This window comes from Trachurus trachurus (genome assembly GCF_905171665.1).
Source record: "Trachurus trachurus genome assembly, chromosome: 8".
NCBI lineage: Eukaryota > Metazoa > Chordata > Actinopteri > Carangiformes > Carangidae > Trachurus > Trachurus trachurus.
In genome coordinates, this window is record NC_139905.1 from 24,617,076 (window position 1) to 24,643,419 (window position 26,344).

General features: G+C 41.2%; 3 protein-coding genes across 3 annotated transcripts; 2 read left to right on the forward strand and 1 right to left on the reverse strand.

Annotated features, from left to right (window-relative positions):
• Positions 1 to 746: 746 nt before the first annotated feature.
• Positions 747 to 5,494, reverse strand: pglyrp6 (peptidoglycan recognition protein 6; the record flags this gene model as incomplete). Its single annotated transcript, XM_083977726.1, has 5 exons — positions 5,397 to 5,494; positions 3,004 to 3,822; positions 2,051 to 2,261; positions 1,665 to 1,959; positions 747 to 773 (listed from the first exon to the last, which is right to left on the reverse strand). Exons 1-5 carry the CDS (start codon positions 5,461 to 5,463, stop codon positions 747 to 749), a joined length of 1,419 nt encoding a protein of 472 aa, XP_083833852.1. The 5' UTR covers positions 5,464 to 5,494.
• A 1,296-nt stretch (positions 5,495 to 6,790) lies between these two features.
• LOC310989557 (trafficking protein particle complex subunit 5-like) lies at positions 6,791 to 10,078 on the forward strand. The gene is made up of 3 exons (XM_083976656.1): positions 6,791 to 6,858; positions 8,090 to 8,362; positions 9,214 to 10,078. Exons 2-3 carry the CDS (start codon positions 8,093 to 8,095, stop codon positions 9,508 to 9,510), a joined length of 567 nt encoding a protein of 188 aa, XP_083832782.1. The 5' UTR covers positions 6,791 to 6,858; positions 8,090 to 8,092; the 3' UTR covers positions 9,511 to 10,078.
• A 1,375-nt stretch (positions 10,079 to 11,453) lies between these two features.
• Positions 11,454 to 23,090, forward strand: mcoln1b (mucolipin TRP cation channel 1b; the record flags this gene model as incomplete). Its single annotated transcript, XM_083977991.1, has 13 exons — positions 11,454 to 11,593; positions 14,643 to 14,890; positions 15,077 to 15,238; positions 17,163 to 17,319; positions 17,953 to 18,028; positions 18,144 to 18,240; positions 18,943 to 19,042; positions 19,160 to 19,266; positions 20,479 to 20,628; positions 20,782 to 20,883; positions 21,031 to 21,153; positions 22,242 to 22,448; positions 22,956 to 23,090. The coding sequence occupies exons 1-13, from the start codon at positions 11,551 to 11,553 to the stop codon at positions 23,088 to 23,090; spliced, it is 1,707 nt and encodes a 568-aa protein (XP_083834117.1). The 5' UTR covers positions 11,454 to 11,550.
• Between the last annotated feature and the right edge of the window lie 3,254 nt (positions 23,091 to 26,344).

Sequence of the window (26,344 nt, forward strand, 5' to 3'; positions counted from 1 at the left end):
TTTTGCTCTATGTCCTGCAACAGTTTTATCACACAGAGGCCACCAGACTTCATGTTGTGTATTTGTGTTGCTGATGTGTGGGACCTCATAAACACAAGTCTGAATCTCTCTGAACCGTGTCCAGTCAACTCACTTTATTTGCCACAGGTGGACTGGAGCAGTCAACTGTTAGACATAGTCACAAGAAGAAAAGCAAACAGATTGAGCCACAGCAAAGGCTCTGAATACAAAAAAGTAAAAGTTTCAGCAAAGATTTTTTTTTCCCACTTTTTCATTATAAATTAGAGTTTAGATTGAAAATGGCAACTGTATTGTCTTAACAGTTAAAAGCAAAAAAAACATGAGGGCTTAAAAGCATTTAGGCTATTATATTGATGCGTGCAGCATTTTAAAGTTGCAGCTAAATTAAATTACTTAATGCACTGTTGGATTTTCCCCAGGGATAAATAAAGTCTCGTTTTATCTAATAATAATACATCATTATTTATTTGTGATTATATTAGTCTGGATCTGCAGATAAGTTATCAAATAGATGTACTGAAGTAAAATAGCATTATTTGCTTCCAAATGTGGTCAAGTTAAAGGATATTTATAGAAAAACCACACTGTACAACACACTTTTTTTTTTTTTTTTTTTTTACAAGGAGAGTGACTTGTTTATTTCTTCAGCTATTTGTTGCTAATACGACACTTTAGTCTACTGTGTGTATTGTGTGAAGTTTAGGTCTTCCAAACTCCTCATCTCTTCAAGCAGATGATCGTTTCTTGACTTCCTGAAAGAAAACAAATGAAAAATGCAAGAAAATAAGTGAAACGTATAGCCTACACAGTTGGTGGAGCAAGTATAGTCGTCCGATGTACATGAGTAAAAGTAGTAACACAACAATGTATAAATCTTTAAATTCATTTTAAATTAAATGGAGGGCCTTTATCTATTCAAAAGTACAATCAGGAAATTGTACTAGTAGTAAAAGTGCTTCTGTTCTGTGCCTCATGTTATTCTAACTGTGAGGACGGGGTCAGAGGTCACAAAATTGGGTAAAGTAGCTACTGTCTGTAGTTGACATAAATTATTTACTACAGCAGAATAGTACACCTTCTGTAATGAAAAAAGGCCTCATTACAAAGAGACAGTTGTAGTAATATTTTGTTTTGTTTTATTCATTGAGTGGCTCATTCACTTTTAATGAAAACATCATGGCCAGCAGCTCTATGTTGAAGTTAGTCTAGGGAACAACTCAGAATATTTCACTCTGAAAGTTGCAGCCTTGCAACATTTAATTTTCTCTCAGTAAACCTTTAGAAATTGAGCTACTCGCTTCTAAATATTTGTTTCTCATCTTTCTGTAGAGTCTAAATCAGTGGTTGTTTCTCTTTTGTAACAGAGAAGAAGAGAGCCATCACAGACACTGAGGTTTTCTCTCAGTGGTTGAACTGTGAACACGCCCTGACTGTCTCAACATGTCCAAAAAAGAGGATTAAAAGACACAATGTGGGAAAGCTGCACCCTGATGAGGAAAGACTGCAGAGTGTTGCATTCTTGTCCGTGGCATGCCAAAGCAATCAGTGCATCAAAGTCAGACTGGAGCAGTCGAAAACCACCTCTCTTCTATTCTGCGTACAGTAAATAATACAGTATGTAACATGTCTGCTCTTCTACATACCCCATAGTGTTCCCAGCCTTTGATCTCATTATAGAGAGCATCTCCGGGACAGGAAGTGTTCACCACCTGTCTGTGGCCCTGCAGGGTGAAGTCGGCCCTCAGTCGCCCACCACCCACAGCGCAGGATGCCAGCTGATCCCTCACCAGCCCCATGGAATGCTGGGAGGGCAGACGGCTGACGTAGTCCCCGATGAAGGAGACGCCGTAGCCTATGGAGTTGTGTCCGAGGGTGTGCGCTCCCTGCCAGTGCCAGCCCCGGCCCTCGTAGATGTGTCCGTCAGAGCCTGCGACAAAGCTTCAGGGGGAGCACACAGAGAATCTTAAGACTTTGTGAGTTTGGTGCCAAATTTCACATACGCGTGTTGAGGCCGTAAGGTCTGACTAACCTGTAGCCTATGTCGTCCCAGCCTCTGTCCTCCTGGTGGAAACGCTGCATGGAGCGCATGTCTGCAGAGCACTGCTGGAAGGTCACACAGGGCTGGCTGGGTGTGTGAGTGTGGTGGATGTACATGAAGGAGAGAGGTAGAGCCAGGTTGGTGGGCGTCCCCCTGTACGGCTCTGCACCCCACATACACCGAGGAATGATGGGTGGGCAGTCTGAAACAGATGTTTAAGGGGTAGTTCAACATTTTGGCAAATTTGCCTATTGCCATAATCCCTATAGTCATAGCAGTAAGTTCATTACCTTTAATTATCGGTGCATGTTGTTGTAAGGCAGAGATGCGAGTTGCTCAGTGAAGGTGAACGGTACAGGTCCCTTGTCCCTCAAAACTCATCAAATACACAATCCAACAACTCCAAAATGCTCTGGTGGACAAGTTGTGACCTGCACATTCACCACGCTATGAGATAATCATGTATAATTATGTAACATTACGGCACATGAAGCAAATGATCGGAACTCCGCCCAGCAACCATGTCTGGAATGTAGTTCCGGCTATGGACTTGCCTCGAACACAACTCAGTCTGGTAATGTTACATGATTATCTCATAGCATGGTGAATGTGCAGGTCACAACTTGTCCACAAGAGCGTTTTGGAGTTGTTGGATTGTGTATTTGATGAGTTTTGAAAGACAGGGGGCCTGTACCGTTCACCTCCATTGTGTTCACTAAGCAGCTCACGTCTCTGCCCCGCAGATCTCAAAACAACATGCACCGATAATTAAAGGTAATGAACCTACTCCTATGACTATAGGGATTATGGCAATAGGCAAATTTGCCAAAATGTTGAACTATCCCTTTAACCACAGCTGGTTAGAAACTGGTTACATAGGACTTAAGTTAAGTTGAGGGATATTTGCTGAGCCATTTCTGGTTTCACTTCAGTCTCATGCTCACCCATGTACATGTGGACAAACGCCTTCATCCCCTCCTTCACTGCAGCCACCTGCCGCCTCCTCTCCTTCTTCGATTGGTCCTTCGGCATGTGGTGCAGCTCCACTGACTTCATCACCTTCCTGAGCAGCACTGGAGGGACCATCAGGCCTCTGAAGTTCTCCCTGCGACGTCGGCTGATGAGGCGCGGGGCGGCGTCCAGTCCGTCCTTGTCCAGCTGGTGGCAGTAGTACTCCGTCAGCAGAGCGCTGAGCTTCAGAGGACGACTGGCTCTGGCAGAGACCTCCATCCCTATGACCACACCGTCCATGGCACCGTTGACCTGGGCGGCGGTGAGCAGAGTGGGGGTGTCGGAGAGGGTGAAGGCTCGAGGAGAGGTTAAGCTGTCCCAGCAGCCGTCAGCTCCCGAGTGCTCGGCGCCAGGAGAGCTGTGTCTGAGAGAGAAGCTGAGGTCTTTGGTCAGAGTGAGCTGGTACAGGCCCCTGACACGCCCTCCTGCCTTGGAGAGGAAACCAGCCTCGATGCCCAGGAGGAGCGGCCTGAGGGCCACGGAGGTGCCATCAGAGGTCAGAACCACGCCTTTCTCTTTCCCATCACCAGTCACCCTGTGCTGCACAGCCTTCCTGATGTAATCTGAGAGGCCAGCTTCCATCTCGGGACCACTGGAGTCGACTTTACCGAGGAACTGCTGAATGAGTGCATCGTCTAGTCTCGCCGCCCCGCGCAGCCTCTTCAGCACAACCACTGGTCCTGCACCGGGGTCCTCATCCTCCACTTGCTTCACCGCCCTGATGAAGTCATCCATGTGGTGGAAAAATGAAGCTGCACAAAGAACAAATATTAATGTCTCTGTCACACAGATGAAAACACACCTCTGCAACCCACACACACTCGGCTTGATCCCTAAACACACACATACACTGCTGTCATCAGGGGAATAGTTGTGAAGGGAATAGTGGAGCTAATTAGCCGGGGCCCCGACATGGGGGAGGGCCTAATTATTTTAATCAGTGATACTAAAAGTCTATGTAATTACCTTTGTCAGTACTTAAAAAGTGATCTTAATACAAACCACAAAAATTGGTAGATAATGTGGCTACAGTTCACTGTTCACTCACTGAACAATTCTCAGGGAAATGACTTTAGTACAACACACTCAATGAGAAAAGAGGAAGTTAAAAAAAAAACACTATACATTAGCCCAGTGGTTCCCAACCTTTTCTGGCTCGTGACCCCATTTTCACAAATTTCTGGCGACCCCGTCGATCAAGATTCGCCAGCTCAGATATTTTATAATGCTGCATTTTATTTGAACTCGATTTAAATTTGAGAAAGTGAAAGTACAGAATACAGTTGTTTAGGATTGTGTGTGGTGTTTTTAATCATATTTTTTAAAAAGAACAATAATTAGTTTAAAAAAATATTTTTTATCAGTAACTTTTTGATGGACATTTCAGGCGACCCCATTTGAATTCCAGGCGACCCCACATGGGGTCCCGACCCCAAGGTTGAAAAACACTGCATTAGCCTAAATTACAGTGTTTATGTACAAGATTAGAAAAAGGTACAAATACAAACGTGCAAGAAGAAAAAGAGAGGAAAGAGAGAGTCAGTGAATCAGTTTTACTTTCAATTGTAGAAGCAGTCACAGAGTGAATCAGCTGCAGCTCCACCATCACAGTCATCTCAGATCACTGACAGCAACTGTTATGATCTGTTTTACTGTTATGATGCAACAGTCTGGGCCGGCACCTGTTAGAGGCTAATTCGCCCTCATTCTCCAGATCTAAGTATCTACCATCTGCGATAAAACACATGAAACACTGATACTTCCTCTTTTATAGGAGACATTTTTTGTCTTTTGCCCTAATAAAGATCTGAAAACTAAGAGAATAATCTTCCAACACGTCATGTGTCAGACAAGAAGACAAAGGATACGTTCTTCAGTGTGTTATAACCACAGCATTACTGATCAGAATTGTTTCTAGATTGTTGTTGTTTCAGCCATGACTATATGAAAAAGTACAGCAGGCCCATTGAGGCTGTGTATGTACACAGCTCAGATTTTTGTGCTACTTAACCATGATAAGCCAATTTTATCTGGTGCATAACAGGCTGACATATCAGCTGTAGATGACATATTAGCCTACAGAGGTCATACACGGACAAATAAAGCAAACATATTGAATGAGCATGTTGTTCATGCTCATTCAACAGAATAGAAAATGCTGAAATAATTGCTGATTGATCACAATAAAAAATCCCATCTGAAAATGTATCTGTGGTCAGAAAAAACATTAATGTCTTAAGAGCAACACAGTTTCCTGATATGGATGCACACATTGCTACAGTGCGTCTCATAAAACTGATTTAAAAGTGTCAACAAATGTTGTTACCTTCTGTGTATGTGGCAGCCAGGACCACAACAAGAGCCAGGGCGAGTCTCCAGCAGCCTTTATCCATCCTGAGCCTCTAACACCTCCAGCTCCGGGCTTCAAATGTTTGTTACAGTGTCGCCGCTCTTCCCATTTATAAAGGTTCACATGCAGATTATGGGTGGGTGGTTGTGTAACAGCTGTACACATACTGTAGATACGTATGTGTGCGTTTGCAGTTGGTGTGGCCGACTGAGCAATGTGGGAAACTGACACCTGTGATGTGGGCAGCGTAAACCCGTCAGTGGCCACTCAAGGCTTTCCTGTGTGCCGGACACAGAACCGACGTGACCGACCTGGACATTTTTGAGAAATTCACAACTTCTGTAATGAATCTCAGTCTTCTCGTTTGTGTCGTTACAGTAGCTCGCAGATGCAACTTATGTAACATAATTTCTGGGAATAATAGCCAGCAGCAAACCCTGTGTTATTGTACAAATCTTTGGCACTCCTCTCTGAAGCAATAAGCAGGCTCTTGAGGATGTCCAGAAAACACAAAGCCAGGCTGCAACACAGAGGAAGTCCCAAAAACAGATGAATCACTTGGCAACAGATTTATTCATCAGTGATGAGCTGTAGGTCTATATGTACACATGGACATTGGTGAAAAAGATCCACCATGAGATTTAAGCACACAGATCAGTGGTTACAACAGTCACAAGGCGAGGTCAAGAACAGGAAGTAGATGTAGTTTATAGGCAAGCTGGAAAGTACATTGCAGAAGGTCTTGTGTGAAAATAAAGGTAGGGGTTGTAAAACTGCCATTACTGCAATCTGTAATGATAGATATCTGTATAGGAAAGAACTGGAAAGAGGTGATGACACCCACAAAACTAAAGTGAGAGCATACTAAATAAAAATCCCTGCAGTTTTGGCTGGAGTGCACATGGTCAGGACGAGAAATAATTATGCTTATGTAGGCTGTTTTTCTGTATGTGTATTGTTAACCACAAAAATTGAGTTTATGCTGACCTATCATTATGATTATATATAACATATTATAATTTTGATTTATCCTGTTGGATTCAAATTTCTGCTTCTGTCTAGTAGACAATAAAAAAATGAATGAAACAAGAACCAAATGTTGGTACATAATACCACAGTATTGACCATAAATTGAGCTTATGGACAATAGACAAATCATATGAGAACGTTTTTCAGATACTCTGTATTTTACAGACTTGGTATATTCAACATTATAAATTGACTAATTACTTATTATTGTTCATTACTTCCCATTAAATATTAACTATTATTATTATTATGCGTGTGCTCGCTGCTACTGGTCTGTTGTAAGTAGCTCCCCGGTACAGCAGGTGGCGCTAAACAATTTAAATTGTAGTCGCCAGCGCTTTACGCTTGGAGGAGGAAGTAGGAGGAAAAGAAGAAAAACAGGACATAAGCTGATCAATTTGCAGTCAAGGTTCGTTTATCTATCGATGCCTCGCTCACAAAAACATGATAATTAATATCACATAGCATCCACTCCGTGTGTGTGACCTAATACCGTGTAGGACCATGTTTCTGCTCCTGGAGGGGATCGTATCTGACAGGAAGTGTCGGCTAGCATCTGTGGCTAGTTAGCTTCCAGCTAGCTCTCATCAGCTGTTTGTCGGGTGTGAACGGCTCTGACTGGACAGTGTTGGTGTCAGAGGGTAAAATGTTAAACCCCGTGTGGTGGTGATAGCTAGTATAGTGTGTAATTTGTATTCAGACCGGTGAACTAATATGCCGTGACGTGGTTGTGATGTGGGGAGAACTGGCTAAGTGTAGCAGCCTGTCCATAAGAGGTAGCAACAAGAGACCTGAGAGACAGAGGAGAGCTCACCATGGAGACCGTGGTGTGGACAGGAGGTCACTGTAGTTTAATGTCTTTATTGGTAATGACTGGTAAAACTGATCGAAGCGACTTAGCCTCAGGATGTAGCTGTAATAGGTTGTCATTACTGTACATTACAGTCACTGAGCCAAGCAGCTTTTCATCACCTCTGAATGGTTTATTTATGGTCTGGTTTGTGTGGCTCCCCCTGACACTGCATTACTTCAACTGTCCATTGTTATTAGCTCATTTGTAATATGTATCCTTTATATAACTATTTATTCCCTATGTTATTATTATTATTATTATTATTATTATTATTATTATTATTATTATAACCTTTATTTAACCAGGTTTGTCCCATTGAGATCCAATATCTCTTTTGCAAGAGAGACCTGGCCAAGAATGACAGCACATAAAGTTTCAACACATAGTCACATTAATCAAAGACACAAAACAAACAAACAAAAAAATAGAATACAATAACAATTTAATTTTCAAAATTAGTTAAAAGAATTTACAAGATTAGTCAAACATTTGCACTCAAGTAAAACATTTGCACTCCTGAAGCCTGGATGTGATGGAATTTATCATGGACTTGAATACATTCAGAGTAGTAGTAGTTATGGTGTAAGAATTTTGTACATTTTTAAAAATGATATACCCATTATTATACTTCAACCTAACAATTTGTCAGTCACGAGTAGTCTAAATGACAAATTCATGTTGTATGTATGTGTGCAGACATATGTGTGTGTATGTTTTTGTATGTGTGTGTTTTTTTCACTTCCCTGTTTCAGTAGATCTGTGATCTGTGTCATCACTCTCCCAACAGAGAATGGACACGCGGTTTACTCGGGGGAAATCCAGCATCTTGGAGCGGTCCCTGACCCGGCCCAAGACCGAGGTCAGCGTGAGCGCCTTCGCCCTGCTGTTCTCCGAGATGGTCCAGTACTGTCAGAGCCGCGTGTACTCTGTGTCTGAGCTGCAGACGCGTCTGGCAGACATGGGTCAGAGTGTGGGAGCCAGCATGCTGGATGTGCTGGTGCTGAGAGAGAAGAACGGGAAGAGAGAGACCAAAGTGCTGAACATGCTGCTCTTCATCAAGGTAATATATAATAGTAATGTCATTTATGGGGTACAGTAACTTTTTACTTTATTTCTGTATGTATTGTGTATACAGTCGCACACTCCCATTTTAAGTTTACTCTTGCTTCTTGACTTTATGTTTCTATGTTTGCTTGTTCTGTTTACCGCTGTGTTCTTTAATTTTTTGTTTTCATGTTACTGAGGTGAGATTTCCTTTAGAGAGCCTAAGCGGAAGCAGGAAGTAACGCTCGCCATGGGACCTCAATTCAGAAAAAATCTCCATGTAAGTGAATGGGAGTCAAAATTGTATTTTGTGATCCGATTGAATTGTGCCATGAGAAAAATATAGGACCTCTACCTGTTTAAAACATTGCGTTTCATGCCAAACAATCAGCAGTTTGTTGTAAAACTATTATAAAATTCTGAAAAATCCGTAACCAAAAAGACTGTCACGTAGGTGACGTCACACACCACATGCCGCCGCCCTTTCTTGTGTCAGTTGATGATTTTTGTGGGAGACCCACAAGGAGTGGTTTTCACACAAAATAAATTCTTTCGTTGCCGATTTACGACAAACTGCTGATTTTTTGGCATGAAACACAATGTTTTAAGGTCATATATTTTTCTCATGACACAATTCAATCGGATCCTGAAATAAAATTTGGACTCCCATTCCCTTACATTGAGATTTTTTCCGAATTGAGGTCCCATGGTGAGCGTTACTTCCTGCTTCCGCTTAGGCTCTCTATAAATCTCACCCACACATTCTGTATACCGTACTGTATTTTAAGTGTTCTTCTTGATTATAATATTGTGCAAATAATAATAAATAATAAATAAATGAGTTTTGAACTGTTCTCATGCCTTTAGGTTAATGTGTGGAAGTCTTTGTTCGGGAAGGAGGCAGACAAGCTGGAGCAAGCCAACGATGACGACAAGACCTATTACATCATAGAGAAGGAGCCGCTCATCAACGCCTACATCTCTGTGCCCAAAGAGAACAGCAGCTTGAACTGTGCCGCCTTTACTGCCGGCGTCGTTGAAGCCATCCTCACACACAGCGGCTTCCCTGCCAAGGTCACAGCTCACTGGCACAAAGGCACCACGCTCATGATAAAGTTTAATGAGTCGGTCATTGCCAGAGACAAGGCTTTGGATGGCAGATAGATAAGACTGGAGAAGGTGGCCGGCTTTGTTAATCAATAGAGGATGAGGATAAATCATCCAGGTCCAGACTTTTGTTCGTTCCTGAAGTGTGGGTGACTGCGTCTGAATTTCCTTGTGGTAACTGATGAGATGCCGACTTTATGGATGGATGGATGGATGGATGGATGGATGGATGGATGAATGGATGGATGGATAACTGCAACGCACTGAGCCACATCTAGAGGTGAAATGGTGCAACTAACTCGTTCAATCCTCCGAGGTTTTGTGGATCATCTCACTCGTGTTGTACCTCATGAAGTGACACATTTGTTTGTAATAGATCACTCTTAATTTTAGCTTCATGTGATGTTTTTACATCAAGGATCATTCAGAAAAGATAAACACTTTAGATTATTTTGTAATAACCTAATTTTCAAGGTCCAAAGGGTCAACATGTTTAATAATAACACGGCCTTAGGCTCTGTCCTTGTCCTACTTTTAATTATGACAGACAACACACTGAATAAATATATTTAAAAAACATCTTATTTGAACATAAAATTGGCACAATGGGTAAACATGAACGGAATGACCAAGAACTTACTAAATGGTGTGCAATTATTTTCCCTGGTGTTAATAATGTTAATAAAAAAAGTAGTCATGGTTTCTCTTTTTTACTTAGAGATAAATGTTCAGATTTTAAAACCTTTAAGTTTCTAAATTCCACTTCAGCTGCATGTTAAATATCTGTAAAACAGGTTTAGGCAGGCCCATAGATACTTGAAAATATGTCACTGTTTTTATTATCTGTGTATTATTTTGATTCGTTTTGCGTGTGTTTGCATACATGTAAAATTACAGAGTGAGTTTACATTCTACAAATAAAACATCCTGGTGCATTAATGTATAACTGCTGTGTGTCCAATTTGATTCCTGCTATGGGGTTTTTATATCTAAATGTTTATTTACAATCAAAGGAATAGTTTGTCATGGTAGGAAATGTGATTATTTGCCTTTTACTAACTGGCAGGATGAGATGAGAAGATGGATATCACCATCATCCAGTCAGGTCACATTTAAAACCATGTAGCAGCCCGTCTAAAGCTCACTGATTAAAACGTTATTCTCATTATGTAAAATAACACAGTTATGAGCCAGGCTAGCTACTATACCCCACCTCCATCTTTGTGCTAAGCAAGCCAGCTGCTGGCTGAAGCTTCACATTAACAAACACATACAGATTCAAAAGTGGTGTCAATCTACTCAACCAATATGTTGGGGGAAAAAAGTAAAAACTGCTCTATGAGAAAAGTTTCTGAAGACTATGGTTGGTGTGCTGCAGGCTGGCTGCAGGTCATGACCCTGCTCATGATGTGCTTCATGTTATTATCATCAGTTGCACTAATTATTAGTCTGTAAATCCTAAATAAAACTGTTGTAATGGAAAAAGGCGAAATGGCGCGTGTGTTTGAGTCACTGTCATGACAAATATTAACCAGGAAGCTTTGTTTGCAATTAACTAAAGCTTGCATTTCTGACTATGGCAAATAACCATGGTAACTATATTGCAGCACAGGGCAGGGACCAATCACATGACTGGAAAAAACTCATCAATCTTACAGGAGATACAAAATTACAGACATTAGCCTACTGTTTACAATGTGTATTTTTTTATTATTATGTACTCCTACTGTTTCCATTGCACACGGCCTAATAATACGTGTTTTTGCTATTGTAATAAAAATGGACAATATTAAACTTTAATCTCACGTCATGTTTTTCTGCAGCCTTGTTTCCTATGTGTCGCAGCAGTGGTCTTGTTTGGTTTCCCAGCAGCAGCGACGCAGACGTCAGTCATGTGGTCGGTCACGTGGTTATCAGGAAGCTGCGATCTGTTTATCTAGGTGTCATCCATACACTGCGACACCGAGCATCCTGTTTTTTCCCTGGATGAAATCCGGACAGGCCGTAATGACATGAATTCACTCACTGCTCGGTTGTTTATGTCGCTGGTGGCGTCCTCCATTACCGCCCTGTGATCGTCCAGGCGTCGCCGTCACCATGGCATCTTCAAGTTACACTTGCATCCAAGACAGCGCCACAGGTTTGTTGCTGCACCGTCCCTGTCTCTCTCCCTCTCTGCTCTCATGGCGCCAATCGATCTGTGTTTCTCCCTCTCATCTGTTATTCTTCCAGATGTTTCCAATGTTTCTATATTTCTATGTCAGTGTTGCTTCAACGTGCTCCCATCACGTCAGGTGCACCTCTCCTCCTCTGTGGTGTTGGCCCAATGCTGCGATGTGATTGATTTAACAAAGGAAATATTTGCTATCATCATATAGCTTCGACTTTTTTTTTATTTATTGATCAAATTTAAGTAAAAAAAAAAATGCTCCGATTTAAAACAATGATTCATTCATTGCACAAGCGAATCATAGATTGAACGTGCACGTCACCAGTTTTAGGATCAGGAAAAAATACTGATGATGTCATCAGCTTTGTCTCAGATTGGACTGAAAATACAATTTGTGTTTGGGTTATAAACTGGAGATGTGGAGTTTGAAAGAATATATCATTCAGTATGGTTAATATCATTATTATTGTCTTCCTGATTGATATTGAAATATAATAAAAAGAAATGTATCACACATTTTCTATAATCCCAGATGAGACCACCAGAAGTCTTATTTTACCTGCCCAACAGTTCAAACCCTAAATACATTGTTCAATATAATGTTAAAAAGAAGAAAAAACCTAGGGGTGAAAATAAGCATAAAACTTATTAGATGAATCACCTAGATGATGCTGCTGATGCAGCTGTTGCAGTCAGGGCCGGCTCTACGCAGGGGCAAGAGGGGGCAGCGCCCCCTCAAATAAATGTCTTGCCCCCTCAAATCAAAATTTTAATAGTTGAGAAAGCACATTTTAATATACTCAAAAAATGTGTATATTACAAGTTGACAAAATGATCTGCAGTAGCACAAAAATCCGCCAAAAAGGGACACTGTTCTGTTCTAACATGTTCTGTTTGGTTTTTCTTTTTTAGTATTCATAAGACTAGAGTTGAGCCGGATACTCGGCTGAAACGAGTATCCGGTACGGATAAAGCACTTTTGCCGAGTACGAGTATTAAACGAGTAATACGAGTCAATATCTGTGCTCGGGAAAAAAATAAAAAAATAAAAAAGATTGAATGAAAATCCTCATTGGGTAGCTGACTGTGTCAGCGTTCTGTGATAGGCTACAGCCCCTCCCCTACACACATGCAGGTGAGTTGCTGTGTCCCGCTCTGATCACTCACACACAGAACAGCTGACAGCTGTCTGTCTCTCTCTGTCTCTCCCTCAGTCACTCAGGTTCGTGGGTCTTTTCCCTTAACGTTTAGGCTTTCTTCAGCTTCAGCTTTGTTATTACTTCAGTTACTTACTTATGAACCAGTAGAGTTCTGGTAAACGTGGGTTCGTTCAGACGTGGTGCCGACTCGCGTTGCGTCTCTGCCTGTCGGAGATTTTTTTTTTTTTTTTTTCACACACGCTCTCTCTCTCTCTCTGCCGGTCGTCGGAGTTTTTTTTGTTTTTTTTTTAACCGTCAGCTGGCTCTAACCAGTTTTTTTTAACTTCACGCACTGAGTGTCTGACACTTTCTTGCTGTATTTCATAAAAAATAGTAGTGGTATAAATTACAAATTAAGCTACACTCTCTCCCCCCTCCCCTCTCTCTCTCATGATCAGTGATACAGAATAATGAGTGATACACAGAGAGTAGCTGACACTCAGCTGTCTCTGTCTCTCTCTTAGGCTACTCACTCACACACACGGTGTGGAAATAAAATTAAAAAAAAAGAAAAATCACACTGATCATTAAAAAAAATTTTAAGTTAAAAAAAAAAGTTGTTGAGTATGAAAACTCTTGTTCATTACATTTTCCTTAATAATTGCAACCGCATGTGTTGTATTGTCCTGTAAACACTTTTCTAATCAGCAATAACTATAACAATTTCTGATCAACCCATGTCAATTGCATGCTTAAAATAACATGCCGGTTAAAGTCTCGCCCATTTCAAGACAACCCGGCCCACTTCTGGGTTAAACCCCGCCCACTTCCGGTTTAGGCCCCGCCCACTCCGAGTACAGATACAGATACAGATAATTCATATGGTTAACAGATACAGATACAGATACAGATAATGCTGTACTCGCTCATCCCTACATAAGACTACCTTTCAGTTTTGTAAATCTTGACCATAGTAGACCCCCCCCCCCCCCCCCCCCCCCCCCACCAGAATGCTTCACTCACATGTTAAAATCACCAACATTTTCTGGGGGGGATGCCCCCAGACCCCCCTACAGAGGTTTAGCTACTCACCTTTTTCACCCCCTCTGGGTTTGCACTGCATCTTCAGGTATACAGTATGCACCCCTAACCCCCCGTATAATGTGGCTCTTTGCATTACGACAGTAACAAATTTGGGCTCTAAGACCCTGGTTGGCCCCCCGGCCCCTAGTTGGACAGGTCTGAAGGTAGAGGCCTGACAAAGTGCAATCCACTTCTCCAGGTTGGGGTTGGACACATAGCCAACAACCCAATGCAATGAAGTTACTATATAAGCACGGAGAAAAAGAAGTGCTGGAGCTTGATGTGTTCACATGATGCCCCCTTCACATTTCTGACTGCCCCCTCATATACGCCTGCCTAGAACCGGCCCTGGTTGCAGTATGGGAAATGTAGGATGGAGCGTTGTTTGGAACATGACCTAAACCCAGAGACTAAATAACAGGACATCTCTGTCTCTCTGCTTCAGTACTAACCATTATTTTAACAATCTATCCCAGTTTTAAGTTTCAATACTTTATTGCCATGTCAACATTGTTGATTGGGATTTGTTTCAGTGGCCGTCACACACTGACATAAAAACATTCATCCAATACAATACACGATAAAATAAATAAATAGCCTATATAAAAGAAGAATGAATAAAAGCCAGACTATAAGGGAAAATAATAATACCAAGGCACATGTGCAGGGGTTGGCAGCAACAGCAGTTTACTGTGCAGCTGCATATTAGAATAAAGTGCACAATAAAATGTGATATATCTTCCAACCTTATGCAAGTGAAAAATTAAATCACATGAAATACCCATTTGTCTCCTCAGAGAAGGACAAGCTGCTGGCCTCCATGGCCAGCTATGGCTCCCAGGACCTTCTCGGGGGCGGGAGCCCTCATCCCTCCAGCCTGTTGGGCTCTGAGCTCCACCAGAAGCAGGAGGAAGAGGAGGAGGAGGCCCTCAGGAGGAAACTCAAGTACTTCTTCATGAGCCCCTGTGACAAGTACCATGCCAAGGGCCGCAAGCCTTTCAAACTGGGCCTGCAGCTGCTCAAAATCATCACTGTGACCGTGCAGGTGGCTAATGCTTTAATGCTGTAATTTGACATACAACACTTGTTACCTCAGGCCATGCTGACATGTTGTAGTTGGAGAACAGTCTGTTTGCCTAATTTTAAACAACTCAAGTGCTTCATCCTGACGGCGCTGTGGCTTCTAAACCTGCATTTTACCTGATCGCTGTGTTTTGACTTTGTCTGTCAGTTGGTGCTGTTTGGACTGAGCAACCAGATGGTGGTGACATTTAAAGAGGAGAACACTGCAGCGTTCAAGCACCTTTTCCTGAAGGGATACCGGGACGACGCTCCTCAGGCGGTCCACACACAGACGGAGCTCTACAACCAGATCCACTTCGCCATAGAGCAGGTAGAATGATAATTACTGCAGGAAGCTGTATTTTTTTTTCTCTTTCATCTATTAACAGCATCAGGATAATTGTTTTGGTTTTATCTGCTCATGTTTGTTAGATGATTGTGTCTGAGAGTAGTTGTCATAAAGGGACTTTTGTTTGCTGCTTAAAAATAACATTTTAAAAATTCAAAACCAAATCATCTTTTTGCAGATAATGACTTCTCAGGTGACATTATGTATAATTATTCTCAAGAAACAGAAATAACCCCTGATTAAGATCAGCGATTTCCAGAGGTACATACTATACTATACTAGTGCATATCATATGCAAAAATAATCATATTGCTTCTATTTTTGGAAGATACTGTGATTATAGAATCAGTTGGTATGGCTGTTTTTGCATTTCATTTTCACTGAAAAGACTGATGATGTGATTTTTGTTGGCTCTCGTGCCAAACAAACAAGTTCTTTTATATCTGGAGAATAGACCAGGGAATGTCTGCAGCACCACAGCTCTTAAGCTGCTAACCATGAACAACAATGTTGAGACGTATATTACCTTTATCAAAATAAATTCAGTTCCTGTGATATTGGATATTGCATATATGGCCATATATAGTGATTATTATTGTAATGATATTAATATATTAATGGATTAATTGAGCAGTCCTAGCACATACATAACCGGGGAGGATGGGAAAGACTGTGGAGCAGCTCAGCTGATATATATTGTTTAAAAAATATATAAATATACATGTATTTGTATGTGGCAGAAAATCAAACAGAAAAAAAGACAAACTGGTGTTAGTGTATTAATTTCCATATCATTCAAAGCAGCAGTAATGGAATGTAAACTTAATCTATTGGAACAACAAAGTCTAAACAAAGACTCGCTAGCAACTCCACAAGGCTGCACATGGGTTCTTTGAGTGAATTACTAACGTGGTCTCAGTGACAGTACTAACATGCTGTTAAGCAGCTGCAATTTTCTACATCTTAGTTCAATGTGTTGCATTAGCATGAGATACAAAGCCAAGCTGAGCCTGTTGGGAGGATCAATACAGAATATGATTAAACTAGTTAAGAGAACGACACATTTATTTCAGAGCATGTGGCTTCTTCAGGCTCATACTGAGCACAGGAAGTCAGAGGTTTTTAAAGGAAATGGTACTCAGACAATTTACATAAATGATTGAACAAGGAGGAAAGAAATTAACAATCAAATATCAATGGCTGAGGACTGAGTACCATTATACCATATGAAAATGGATTAATCACATATATTCAAGTGCATTTGACAACTTTACAGTAAATTTGACAATATGAAGATATCGGCAGTGCACCTTCCATAGTTTACATAGAAAAAAAACAATACAACAACAACAATACAACATGATAATAATCATCATTCAATGGCTGAAGGATAGCTTATCATCACTTAACCACACAGAATACAAACTGGTCCTACACAAACCATCAAACCATCAGAAATGTATATAATACACATACACAGGATGAACACAAGTATTAATACATGGTTCTCTTAACTAGTTTATTCCTTCACCATAGCCTACTACCAGCACCTCAACTGTCGCTGTGCACAGGCATTTTTCTATAGAATATGATTAGTCTTGTTGGAATATGTTCATAAGGGATTAGAAATGACATTTTCTGACCTGATGATGAAGTGCATAATCATGTATTTCAGACAAAAAAAAGTGACGTAGTTCTACAAAAAAAAAAAACTTGACTGTATTTCAGTGGAAACAGAATCAAAGATGAAACTATCTGCATGGTTTTGAAGGGTGCGCATTAAAGGTTAATGGAGATGTGATACCTGAGCAAAAGGGCCGTAGTATCCTCTTTGTTTTTTGTTAATATGCTCCCAGTTGAGTTTCAACTCTCTGCCCTACTTCTTCACTTCTCTTTTCCTGCCCAGTACGTGGCTCTACCTCAGATCTCACTGGGACGGTATGCGTACGTGCTGGGTGTTGGTGAAAACGGAACTGCTCTGAACCTGTGCCAGAGGTACTACAAGAAGGGCACCATAGACCCCGTCAACGACACCTTTGACATCGACCCACGAGTCATCACAGGTAGGACGGCCTTCATGTCTCACTCTCTCTGTCCTCACACTCAGATGTTGCAAACCTGTCCCCGCGTCTCCAGGAGTAAAAGCGACAGTTTTTTTTTTGTTTTTTTTTAATCCAGCATTTGTATTTTCTTTGCCCTTGAGGAAATGAGTGTGTCAGTGAGTCATTGTGTGGCTGCTCTTAATATGTCGAGAGGTGCCCTGCAACTGTGGCCTACTTTTGAAAGCCTTGAAATAGTTTCCTATCACAAGAGAAAACACGACATTAATGTATTTTTCCACATCCTTTAGTAGCCACGCACTCTGTGTCTGCCTTGGGAAAGGGGTTATTTGCATGCACCTGCTGATCTGGCAGAGATGGCTGCTGGCAATGCATAATAAATGTTGTGGCAGAAATAAAGCGAGATATATGAAAATCAATGTTTCACTCCGCGATCAGACGATTAGATGCACACGACGATTGTGCATCAGATGATTTGAGGAAGTGTAAAGGATCAGGTTAGGATCCATGTGATATGGAAAACAATGATTTACATGGCTTCTAAAAATTGACTTCCTCATGTGATTTTTTCCCCCATCTTTTTCAAGTTCCTCTAATGCTATTTTCAGTTTGTTTGTTGTTTTTTTTCCCTTCCAGATTGTGTCGGGCTGAATCCACTGAATTACAGCGCTGAATACACTGACTATAAGAATTTCACTCTCAAGTTTTATAAGTGAGTTAAAAATATGCAGTTTTTTAAATATTCAACATAACAAAATGTGTGTTTTCCTTTTCTTTTTTTTCAGTTTTACTTGCATTCACATAAAATTCTCTCCGTGTGTCACCAGGCTCATCAACGTTACTATCGACTTCCAGCTGAAGGCCATCAACATCCAGACCATTATAAACAATGAAATCCCTGACTGTTACACCTTTGCTATCACGGTAAACTCTCTCTCCTTCGCTATGTGCTACATACTGTACCGCAGAGATAGAAACATCTCCCTATTCAGCCACATCACAAACTCTACATTAACAAATAAACCAATAAACAAATCAGACTATAAGCAGCCAACCAACCAATTATTTAGAAATACATATGAACTGATATTCAAAGAATGGTGGACTTTAAAACTGCACAGCTTATGTTCAAAATTAACAACAATATGTTGCCTGACTGTATTCAGAAAATGTTCAAAAAAAGTCATTTCAACTTCAGAGGGGTATGTATATTCACAAAGACAAAAACCAGAACTAACACAAAACAAAGATGTACAACGGTTACACCCGTTAATGTATGGAATAATCTGGAAAATGACCTAAAAACAATAGTACAATAACCACATCTAAAAAAAACACTTAAAAGTAGGATGATCAATTTATATAATTTAGAATTATGAACAGGGGTGCCCTTTATGCAGAGCTTTTTGGAATTTGTTGATAAAAATGAAACAGTAGATTGCATAGTGTAACATACTGCAACCTGTTTGTGATTAGGTGCTGTGTCAAACCAAAGACCGAAATAAACTAAACTAAAAAAACAAACAGTTTTTTTTAAAGTTACCACTTCCATAATGCAGTTGTTTAAAAAAAACAGTCCATACGCAGAGGTTGTGTATTCACCGTGGTTTCCGTGTGTGCTCTCAGATCCTCATGGACAACAGGGCGCACAGCGGCAAAGTTAAGATCAGCCTGCAGAACCAGGCCTCCATAAAGGAGTGTAAAGAGCCCAACGTGTCCGGACACGGTGAGTTACTATAATGTATGCAGATATTCGTTTAACCGTCTCTTGATATCAACTCCATTCTGTGTGATTTTCTCTTCACCGCCTTTGATCGCTCTCTTTTGTCTCCTCCTCCGGCAGCGGAGAGCTACGCGCGAGAGTTCTTTGATGTGCTGGTGGCCATAGTCTGTCTGCTGTCGCTGCTGCTGTGTGGCCGCTCCATCCTGAGAGGAATCATCCTGCAGCACGTAAGATAGCAGACCAAACATTTCTACTGTATAGAGATATGGTTCAATATAAATTGTTTAGGAAATTTACTTTACTTGCTGATATACACTACTCACAAAAAGTTAAAGATATTTAGCTTTTGCATGAAATTTCAGAATGCACCTAAAATGCACTATAACCTTTGCAGGTGAACTTAAAGGGATAGTTCAACATTTTGGCAAATTGGCCCATTGCCATAATCCCTATAGTTTTAGGAGTTGTTTTCGAGGCAAATGCATACACTACTTGCCGAACAACTGCCCCCGACAGGAACGTGCATCAGCTGCTTTGCATGAATTTACCTTGAAAACAACTCTGTCTTGTAACGTTCCATTATTATCTCATAGCGTGGTGAATGTGCAGGTCACAACCATAGACTGTAAAAAGAATGGACGTAGCGTCCGTGACGTCACCCATTGGTTTTGGGGAGTCGTTTTTGTGACTCCAATATGACGGCCTGAACAGCGCCATGTTGGATTGGCCGGCCGAGAACCCGCCCACTGGCCTCGAAGCAGCTGTCCACGGAGCTGCTCGGACCTGTCACTCAACGTTTCCGCGCCCTAATTGGCCAGAGTTTTAACCTTATAACAGTAAAACGGTAGAGTTAAAAAAAAATTCACCCCCCTCAGAGTGTGTGCGGGGGTAGAAACTATCGATTGAGACGAAAAAACGTGCTGACACCAGGCTTTTAACATGTTTACTGAGGATGTAAAGTCGGCGATTTTTAACATGGGGGTCTATGGGGAATGCTCCCTTCTGACACCAGCCCACAGAGGAATCCGAGGGGATTGCAGTTTTTTGAACGCGGAAGTGAGCTTCACTTCTCAGACCGACAACTGCCCTCTTGGTCACAACTTGTCCACCAGAGCGTTTTGGAGTTGTTGGATTTTGTATTTGATGAGTTTGATGAGGGAAACCAAGAAATCCCATGAGCCTCCGTACTGTAGCTCTGAGCAGCTCACGGCTCTGCTCCGCTGTTCTAAAAATAGCTTGCACGGACAATTAAAGACTTACGTTCCAGAAAACATAAAAAAAACAACTGCTCAAAAATAGGAATTTGAGAACGATCATTTGCACAACACTTATAAACTAATAGTAGCACCATGCAAACAGCAACACAGTATTTTCCCATCCAGGACGAGACAGCTAGTTTGTACAGTGCTGTTGCTGACAGCTTCTCTACCTTCCTACAGGAGTACGTGCACTTTTTCAAACACAGACTGGGCCGCAGCGTGAGCTGGGGCGACAGGATGGAGTTCATCAACGGCTGGTACATTCTGCTCATCGTCAGCGACGTGTTCACCATCGTCGGCAGCTTCATCAAAATCGGGATAGAGTCCAAGGTGAGACGGCTGTTAACGTGTTATTGTTGGGGCTGCTCGCTGCCTGTTAGGCGCTGTCACAGAGAAATAACGACCGATCAGGCTGAAGTGGAAACAGTTTTTTTTTTTCAGCAGTACAGTTTCTGGTAATTAATGGTGACTGTTGTGATGCAGAATCTCTCATCCTATGATGTGTGCGGCATCCTGCTGGGAACCTCCACTCTGCTGGTGTGGGTGGGAGTCATCCGCTACCTCAGCTTCTTCCAGAAATACAATGTACGTGACAGGCACACGCACACACACACAAACGCACACAATAATGCTGCTGGGAAATCTTTTTTTTTTCCTCCTCTCTATCTTGTGTCTCTGACTTGCTGCTCTTTCTTTGAAGTGTAAATATTTTTCCGCTTCCTTTTCCCACAGATCTTGATTGTGACTCTAAGAGCTGCCTTTCCTAACGTTATCCGCTTCTGCTGCTGTGCAGCTGCCATTTATATGGGATATTGCTTCTGTGGATGGATTGTGCTGGGACCTTATCATACCAAGGTAGTCGACACACACTCGGAAAAGTCTCACTGCTGCATCATTCAGACCAGACGTATATGTCAGCATGAAATGTCCTCCAGCATATCGTCTTTGTAGCCATGTATAATTAATTAGAAGGGAAAATTGACAATCAAATATGAATAATGACAACATTATATTGATGAATTACAACTGGTTTGCATTATTATGTATTATTCATGTTTAATGTGTTCTAGCTGATGAAAGGAAATCATGCAACCTTGCAAACAGAAGATACTAAAACTAAACTAAAACGAGCAAAATTAACAAAATGAGTTACCTTGTCGAGTTAGTTAGTTAGTTAGTTAGTTAGTTAGTTAGTTAGTTAGTATACTGAGTTAAAGGGATAGTTCAACATTTTGGCAAATTGGCCCATTGCCATAATCCCTATAGTCTTACAGTAGAAGTAGGTTCGTTACCTTAAATTGTTGGTGCAAGCTATTTTTAGAACGGCTGAGCAGAGCTGCAAGCTGCTCAGAGCTACGCTATGGAGACTAATGGAATTTCCCTCATCAAACTCATCAAATACACAGTCCAACAACTCCAAAACACTCTGGTGGACAAGTTGTGACCTGCACATTCACCTATGAGATAATAACAGAACATTGCGAGACAGAGTTGTTTTCGAGGTAAATGCAGAGACTGCTTGTCGGAAAAACTGCCTCAGAAGGGAACGCGCATCAGCAGTTTTGCATGAATTTACCTCGAAAACAACTCCATCTCGTAATATCTCATAGCGTGGTGAATGTGCAGGTCACAACTTGTCCATGAGAGTGTTTTGGAGTTTTTGGATTGTGTATTTGATGAATTTGATGAGGGAAACCAAGAAATCCCATTAGCCTCCGTAGTGTAGCTCTGAGCAGCTCACGGCTCTGCTCCGCCGTTCTAAAAACAACATGCACCGACAATTAAAGGTAACAAACCTACTCCTAAAACTATAGGGATTATGCCAATGGGCCAATTTGCCAAAATGTTTAACTATCCCTTTAAAGGACCCAACTAACCAAGGATAAAGCACTTCAACAAAGTGTTCTTACTTTTCTCACCCTGACCCTTGTGTGTGTGTACAGTTTCGCTCCCTGTCCATGGTGTCAGAGTGCCTGTTCTCTCTGATCAACGGGGACGACATGTTTGTGACGTTTTCCGAGATGGAGCAGAGCAGCACACTGGTGTGGATCTTCAGCCAGGTCTACCTGTACACCTTCATCTCCCTCTTCATCTACATGGTGCTGTCCCTCTTTATCGCACTCATCACCGGAGCCTACGACACCATTATGGTACAATCTGCACTTTGGTTTCATTTTGCCGCTCAGTTGTTCGTGCGCATTTGCAGTCAGTCAGTCAGTCAGTCCAGATCAAAATAGCACTGTGTTCAATACTGTGGTTTATAATGACATTTCCGTCAGACTGTGGCTGCACTTTGTGTTTTGAACTATTTAGCAGCTGTTAGTGGTATAACCTAAACTGAACATGACTCTTGCTAAACATCAGCCTATTAGCATTGTCAGTGTGAGCATGTTACGATGCTAATTTAAATTTAGCTGAAAGCACTGCTGTAGAGTCTCACATAGAAACTAGCAGCTTCAAAATAAAAGACAAAATAGAAAAGTGAAACTGCTTTTTGTTCTAAAACATTTCAATGAGCCTTAAAGTAATGGTGGGATGATTGAAACGCATCAGAGGCTGATCAAGAGCTGTAAACCAACAACCTGGTTGTGAATCTTTGACGACATTGATGTTAAGAAACAGTTTTTTCATCTTGGGATACGAATGTCGTCCCACAGGCCCAGACACAGGAGCAGGTGCGTGTCAGTGACCTGCACACGTTCATCGCACAGTGCACAGACACGCCCACCTCTGGCAAGTTCCGTGGACCAGAGGGGTCGTCATGCTCGTTCCTCTGCTGCTTCGACTGGTGAGGAGGAGGAGGAGGAGGAGGAGGAGGAGGAGGAGGAGGGGGGAGGAAGAGGAGGAAGAGAAGGGAGTACGCAGTGTATCTGTGGAAAGAAGAGATTTTTTTTTCTCTCTTTAAAGCACCAAATTTCCACTCCAGTGATAGCCGAACTGCAATTTCACTCCAGACACCCAGCAGGGACTGTAAACGCCTTGAGAGTGAACCGACTGACCTTGGAGCACAGTGTCCTCTGTGCCCGGGTTTGAATTTTGCATTTAAATTTGTGCTGGAACGGTAGAACGCACTGCACTGTCACATGCCCAATTACCTACTCTGGCTTTTTGTACTGTATGAATAATTTATTGTCTTTTTTTTTTTTTTTTTTTTAAATGTCAGTTTGTGAAGGCTCTGATAAAGGGACGCGTAATGCCAGGAAACATGTTCATTGCTGTAGACTGGACACAGGGTCCTCCAAGTAAAATGGATGCAGTCGTTCACTTGAATGCATCATGTACAGGAAAAGATTTTAGTGACTCTTGTGTTATAATATATATTTATATTTCTGTCATCTGGTTCTTTATAGTAGAGGTAAAATGGACACTAGAGACAGCCATGCAGGGTGATAAAAAGAGTCATCCTGAAGTGCTGTAGGTATGCATTAGCTTCTGCAGCGTTATCAATCCGAGCTGTCCGTCCATTCCCTTTTCTCATTCCCTTTGTTCACATCCGCCCGTGACTGGAAGGAGATGATGGCTGCACAAGGAAGGACAAGCCCTGCAGGCAACCAGTTTATTCCATCAATATGTATGAGCCGTTTCTGCTGTAAAGAGCCAGGTAACTGCAAGCTAATGCCCTGCAAGGTGGGGCTTTTTTTTTTTTTTTTTTTTTTTTACCATTTGGTTTAAAGTGCTCCATGCAAGAATGTGAGATAGCAACTCCTTTAGAAAATCAGGATTTAAAGAATGTCAAGTGATGTTTTAAAGAAGTCTGTCGTTGTATAAAAATGTTAGGATTTGCACGATGTGCTAGATGTCGTTGCCTTACAGAGGTCCTACTGTTACTTAAAAGCTTCAGGCTTCAAGATAGGCTAGTTAGAATTTAGCAGGGCAAATTCGATAGTAACTAATTTGTCTCCTTTTCCCAATTTAGATTTAGCTACAGTACTAGAGTACCAGTTTAATTTTCAGCTCCAGGAAATAGTGGATAATTAGCTTCAGCTAAGGCTATTTCACCAGCCAGCCTTAACTAGCCACTGCGGTTTGGTTTTTACATGTTTTAACCTCAGAAAAAAAAGCATTTCTAAGGTCTGACAGTTTTTATGGAAAGGTACAATGTCAGAGAGTCAGATTATTGACTTAACTCAGTCATTACTCCGACACTTGTAAGAGGCCAATTGCTCTTTTGTTTTATTTGTGAATGAAGAAGGGCATCTCTACAAACCAGCAGTTCTTCACTGGCACTTTTTAGAGAAATATCACTGTTACTATGGAAACTTACTGAAGTGGTAATGTCATTCCAGCAATGCTGTGTTAAGGTGAAATGAAGGGCACTGTCCAATGGAAGAGGGAAATTCACTGCACAAAATTTGCATCAGGATGAAAGGGAACAAAGGGATTTGGGATGATACACAAATGTTTGATGGTTTTGCTCTTTTTTTAATTTCTTTTTTATTAATTGTTTACTGACATGTTTACTTAAAATAATGGATATTGTTTACAATCACATCAGGAAGACCATGTGTTGTGTCTTAAAGAGGGTTTATTTACGCACACTTATTTGCACTTCGTTTGATTTAAATTAGTCACACGGGAGCTATATAGCACAACAGACGAAAGTACGTAATGTATGTAATGCATCAGTTAATGTACTCCTGACACTTATGGGGAGGTTCTTTGGTGCAATTTTGATTTAGTGGTAACAGAATTATTGCTCACTAGCTTTGTTTACTTATATTCTGTGTATACTGTCTTAATTATTTTACCTCATTCTAGCTCAGACGGAGTTTATCTGTTAATATATATTGTATAGGAGGAAGTTGTACAGGTTTTTACCCTCATTTGTAGTGAAACTTTAATGTGAGGAAGCTGCCTTGTGAATCAAAGTACACATCAGCAAAATAAACTGGAAACACTGGGATTGTGTCTAGATCAAGTTTTATTTTCATTTATCGAGAACATTATCAAAACTATGTCTACGTATGTAAAGTATCTATTTCTACTAGCAAGTTTATGAATTAGTCTTAAAAAAAAGTGTGTTTTTAAAATCAAAAAGCAGCTTCTTTGTGAGCCCTTAACCAGTGGTTTATCTCCATGGTGAAGAGGTATTTTTGGTACACATCATATACCAGTGTCAGATTTGACATTAGCAGCACAACTTAAAGATTGGAACTGAACTGTACAAAATGTATTATGTATAAACAAACCCGTATACCATCAGACTAAGGTATCTTTGCATTTTTACCATGAACAATTTAATTTCTCTTCAACAGCTTAATTGCATTTCATAATAATAATAATAATGTATCCATTTGATACATTTCATTGATTTGGTTATCCACTTCATAATGTCTTGTTTATTTATTTATTTTTCAACACTTTGGCCACTATGTCATGTTAACAGGAAGGCTGAAAATGTATGGGATGCGGGCGGCTGTTAGCCACTGCATACATTTTTCATGAACTGCTCTCATGAAGTGATGGTTAAGAAAAGGGATGGGTGTGATACAAAGCTTGGATCCTACGAAGCTGTGGAGAGTTCAGTATGCTGTGGTAGTCTGGCACCACTAGAGGGAGAGAGCAGGCTCTGTCTGCAGCCACCAACAAACCAATCACAGGAAATCAATTCAGACTAGAAGCAATAATGAAATGGGGAGGAAGCTAATACACAGGCACTTTGAGGGGGAGAGGAGGGTCAAAACATTAAGAAGAAGGAAGGGTTTGCTGCCTTCATTAAAGATAAATAATGCTAAGTTGCTGGATAATTAAAGTACTCAACCTTGAAGTCTACCATTATCATAGACTGCCTTGCTTTTCCAACACACGAGCTAAATGGAGGCAGAGTCAGGCTTTGGCAGCCAAAGAAAATGCACTTTACTGAAGATGCAGTTGGACACAAATGAGAGAGAGCATGAGGGACAGACAAGATCAAGGCAGATATGCGCACACTCAGTCCTCTTAGTGGTATGGTTGTTCAATATCCTTAGGACTAGCATGCATTATTTACTCAAGAAGGCTACCAGGGCTGAGACGAAGCACTTAGAGTCAGACTGACAGGAACTGG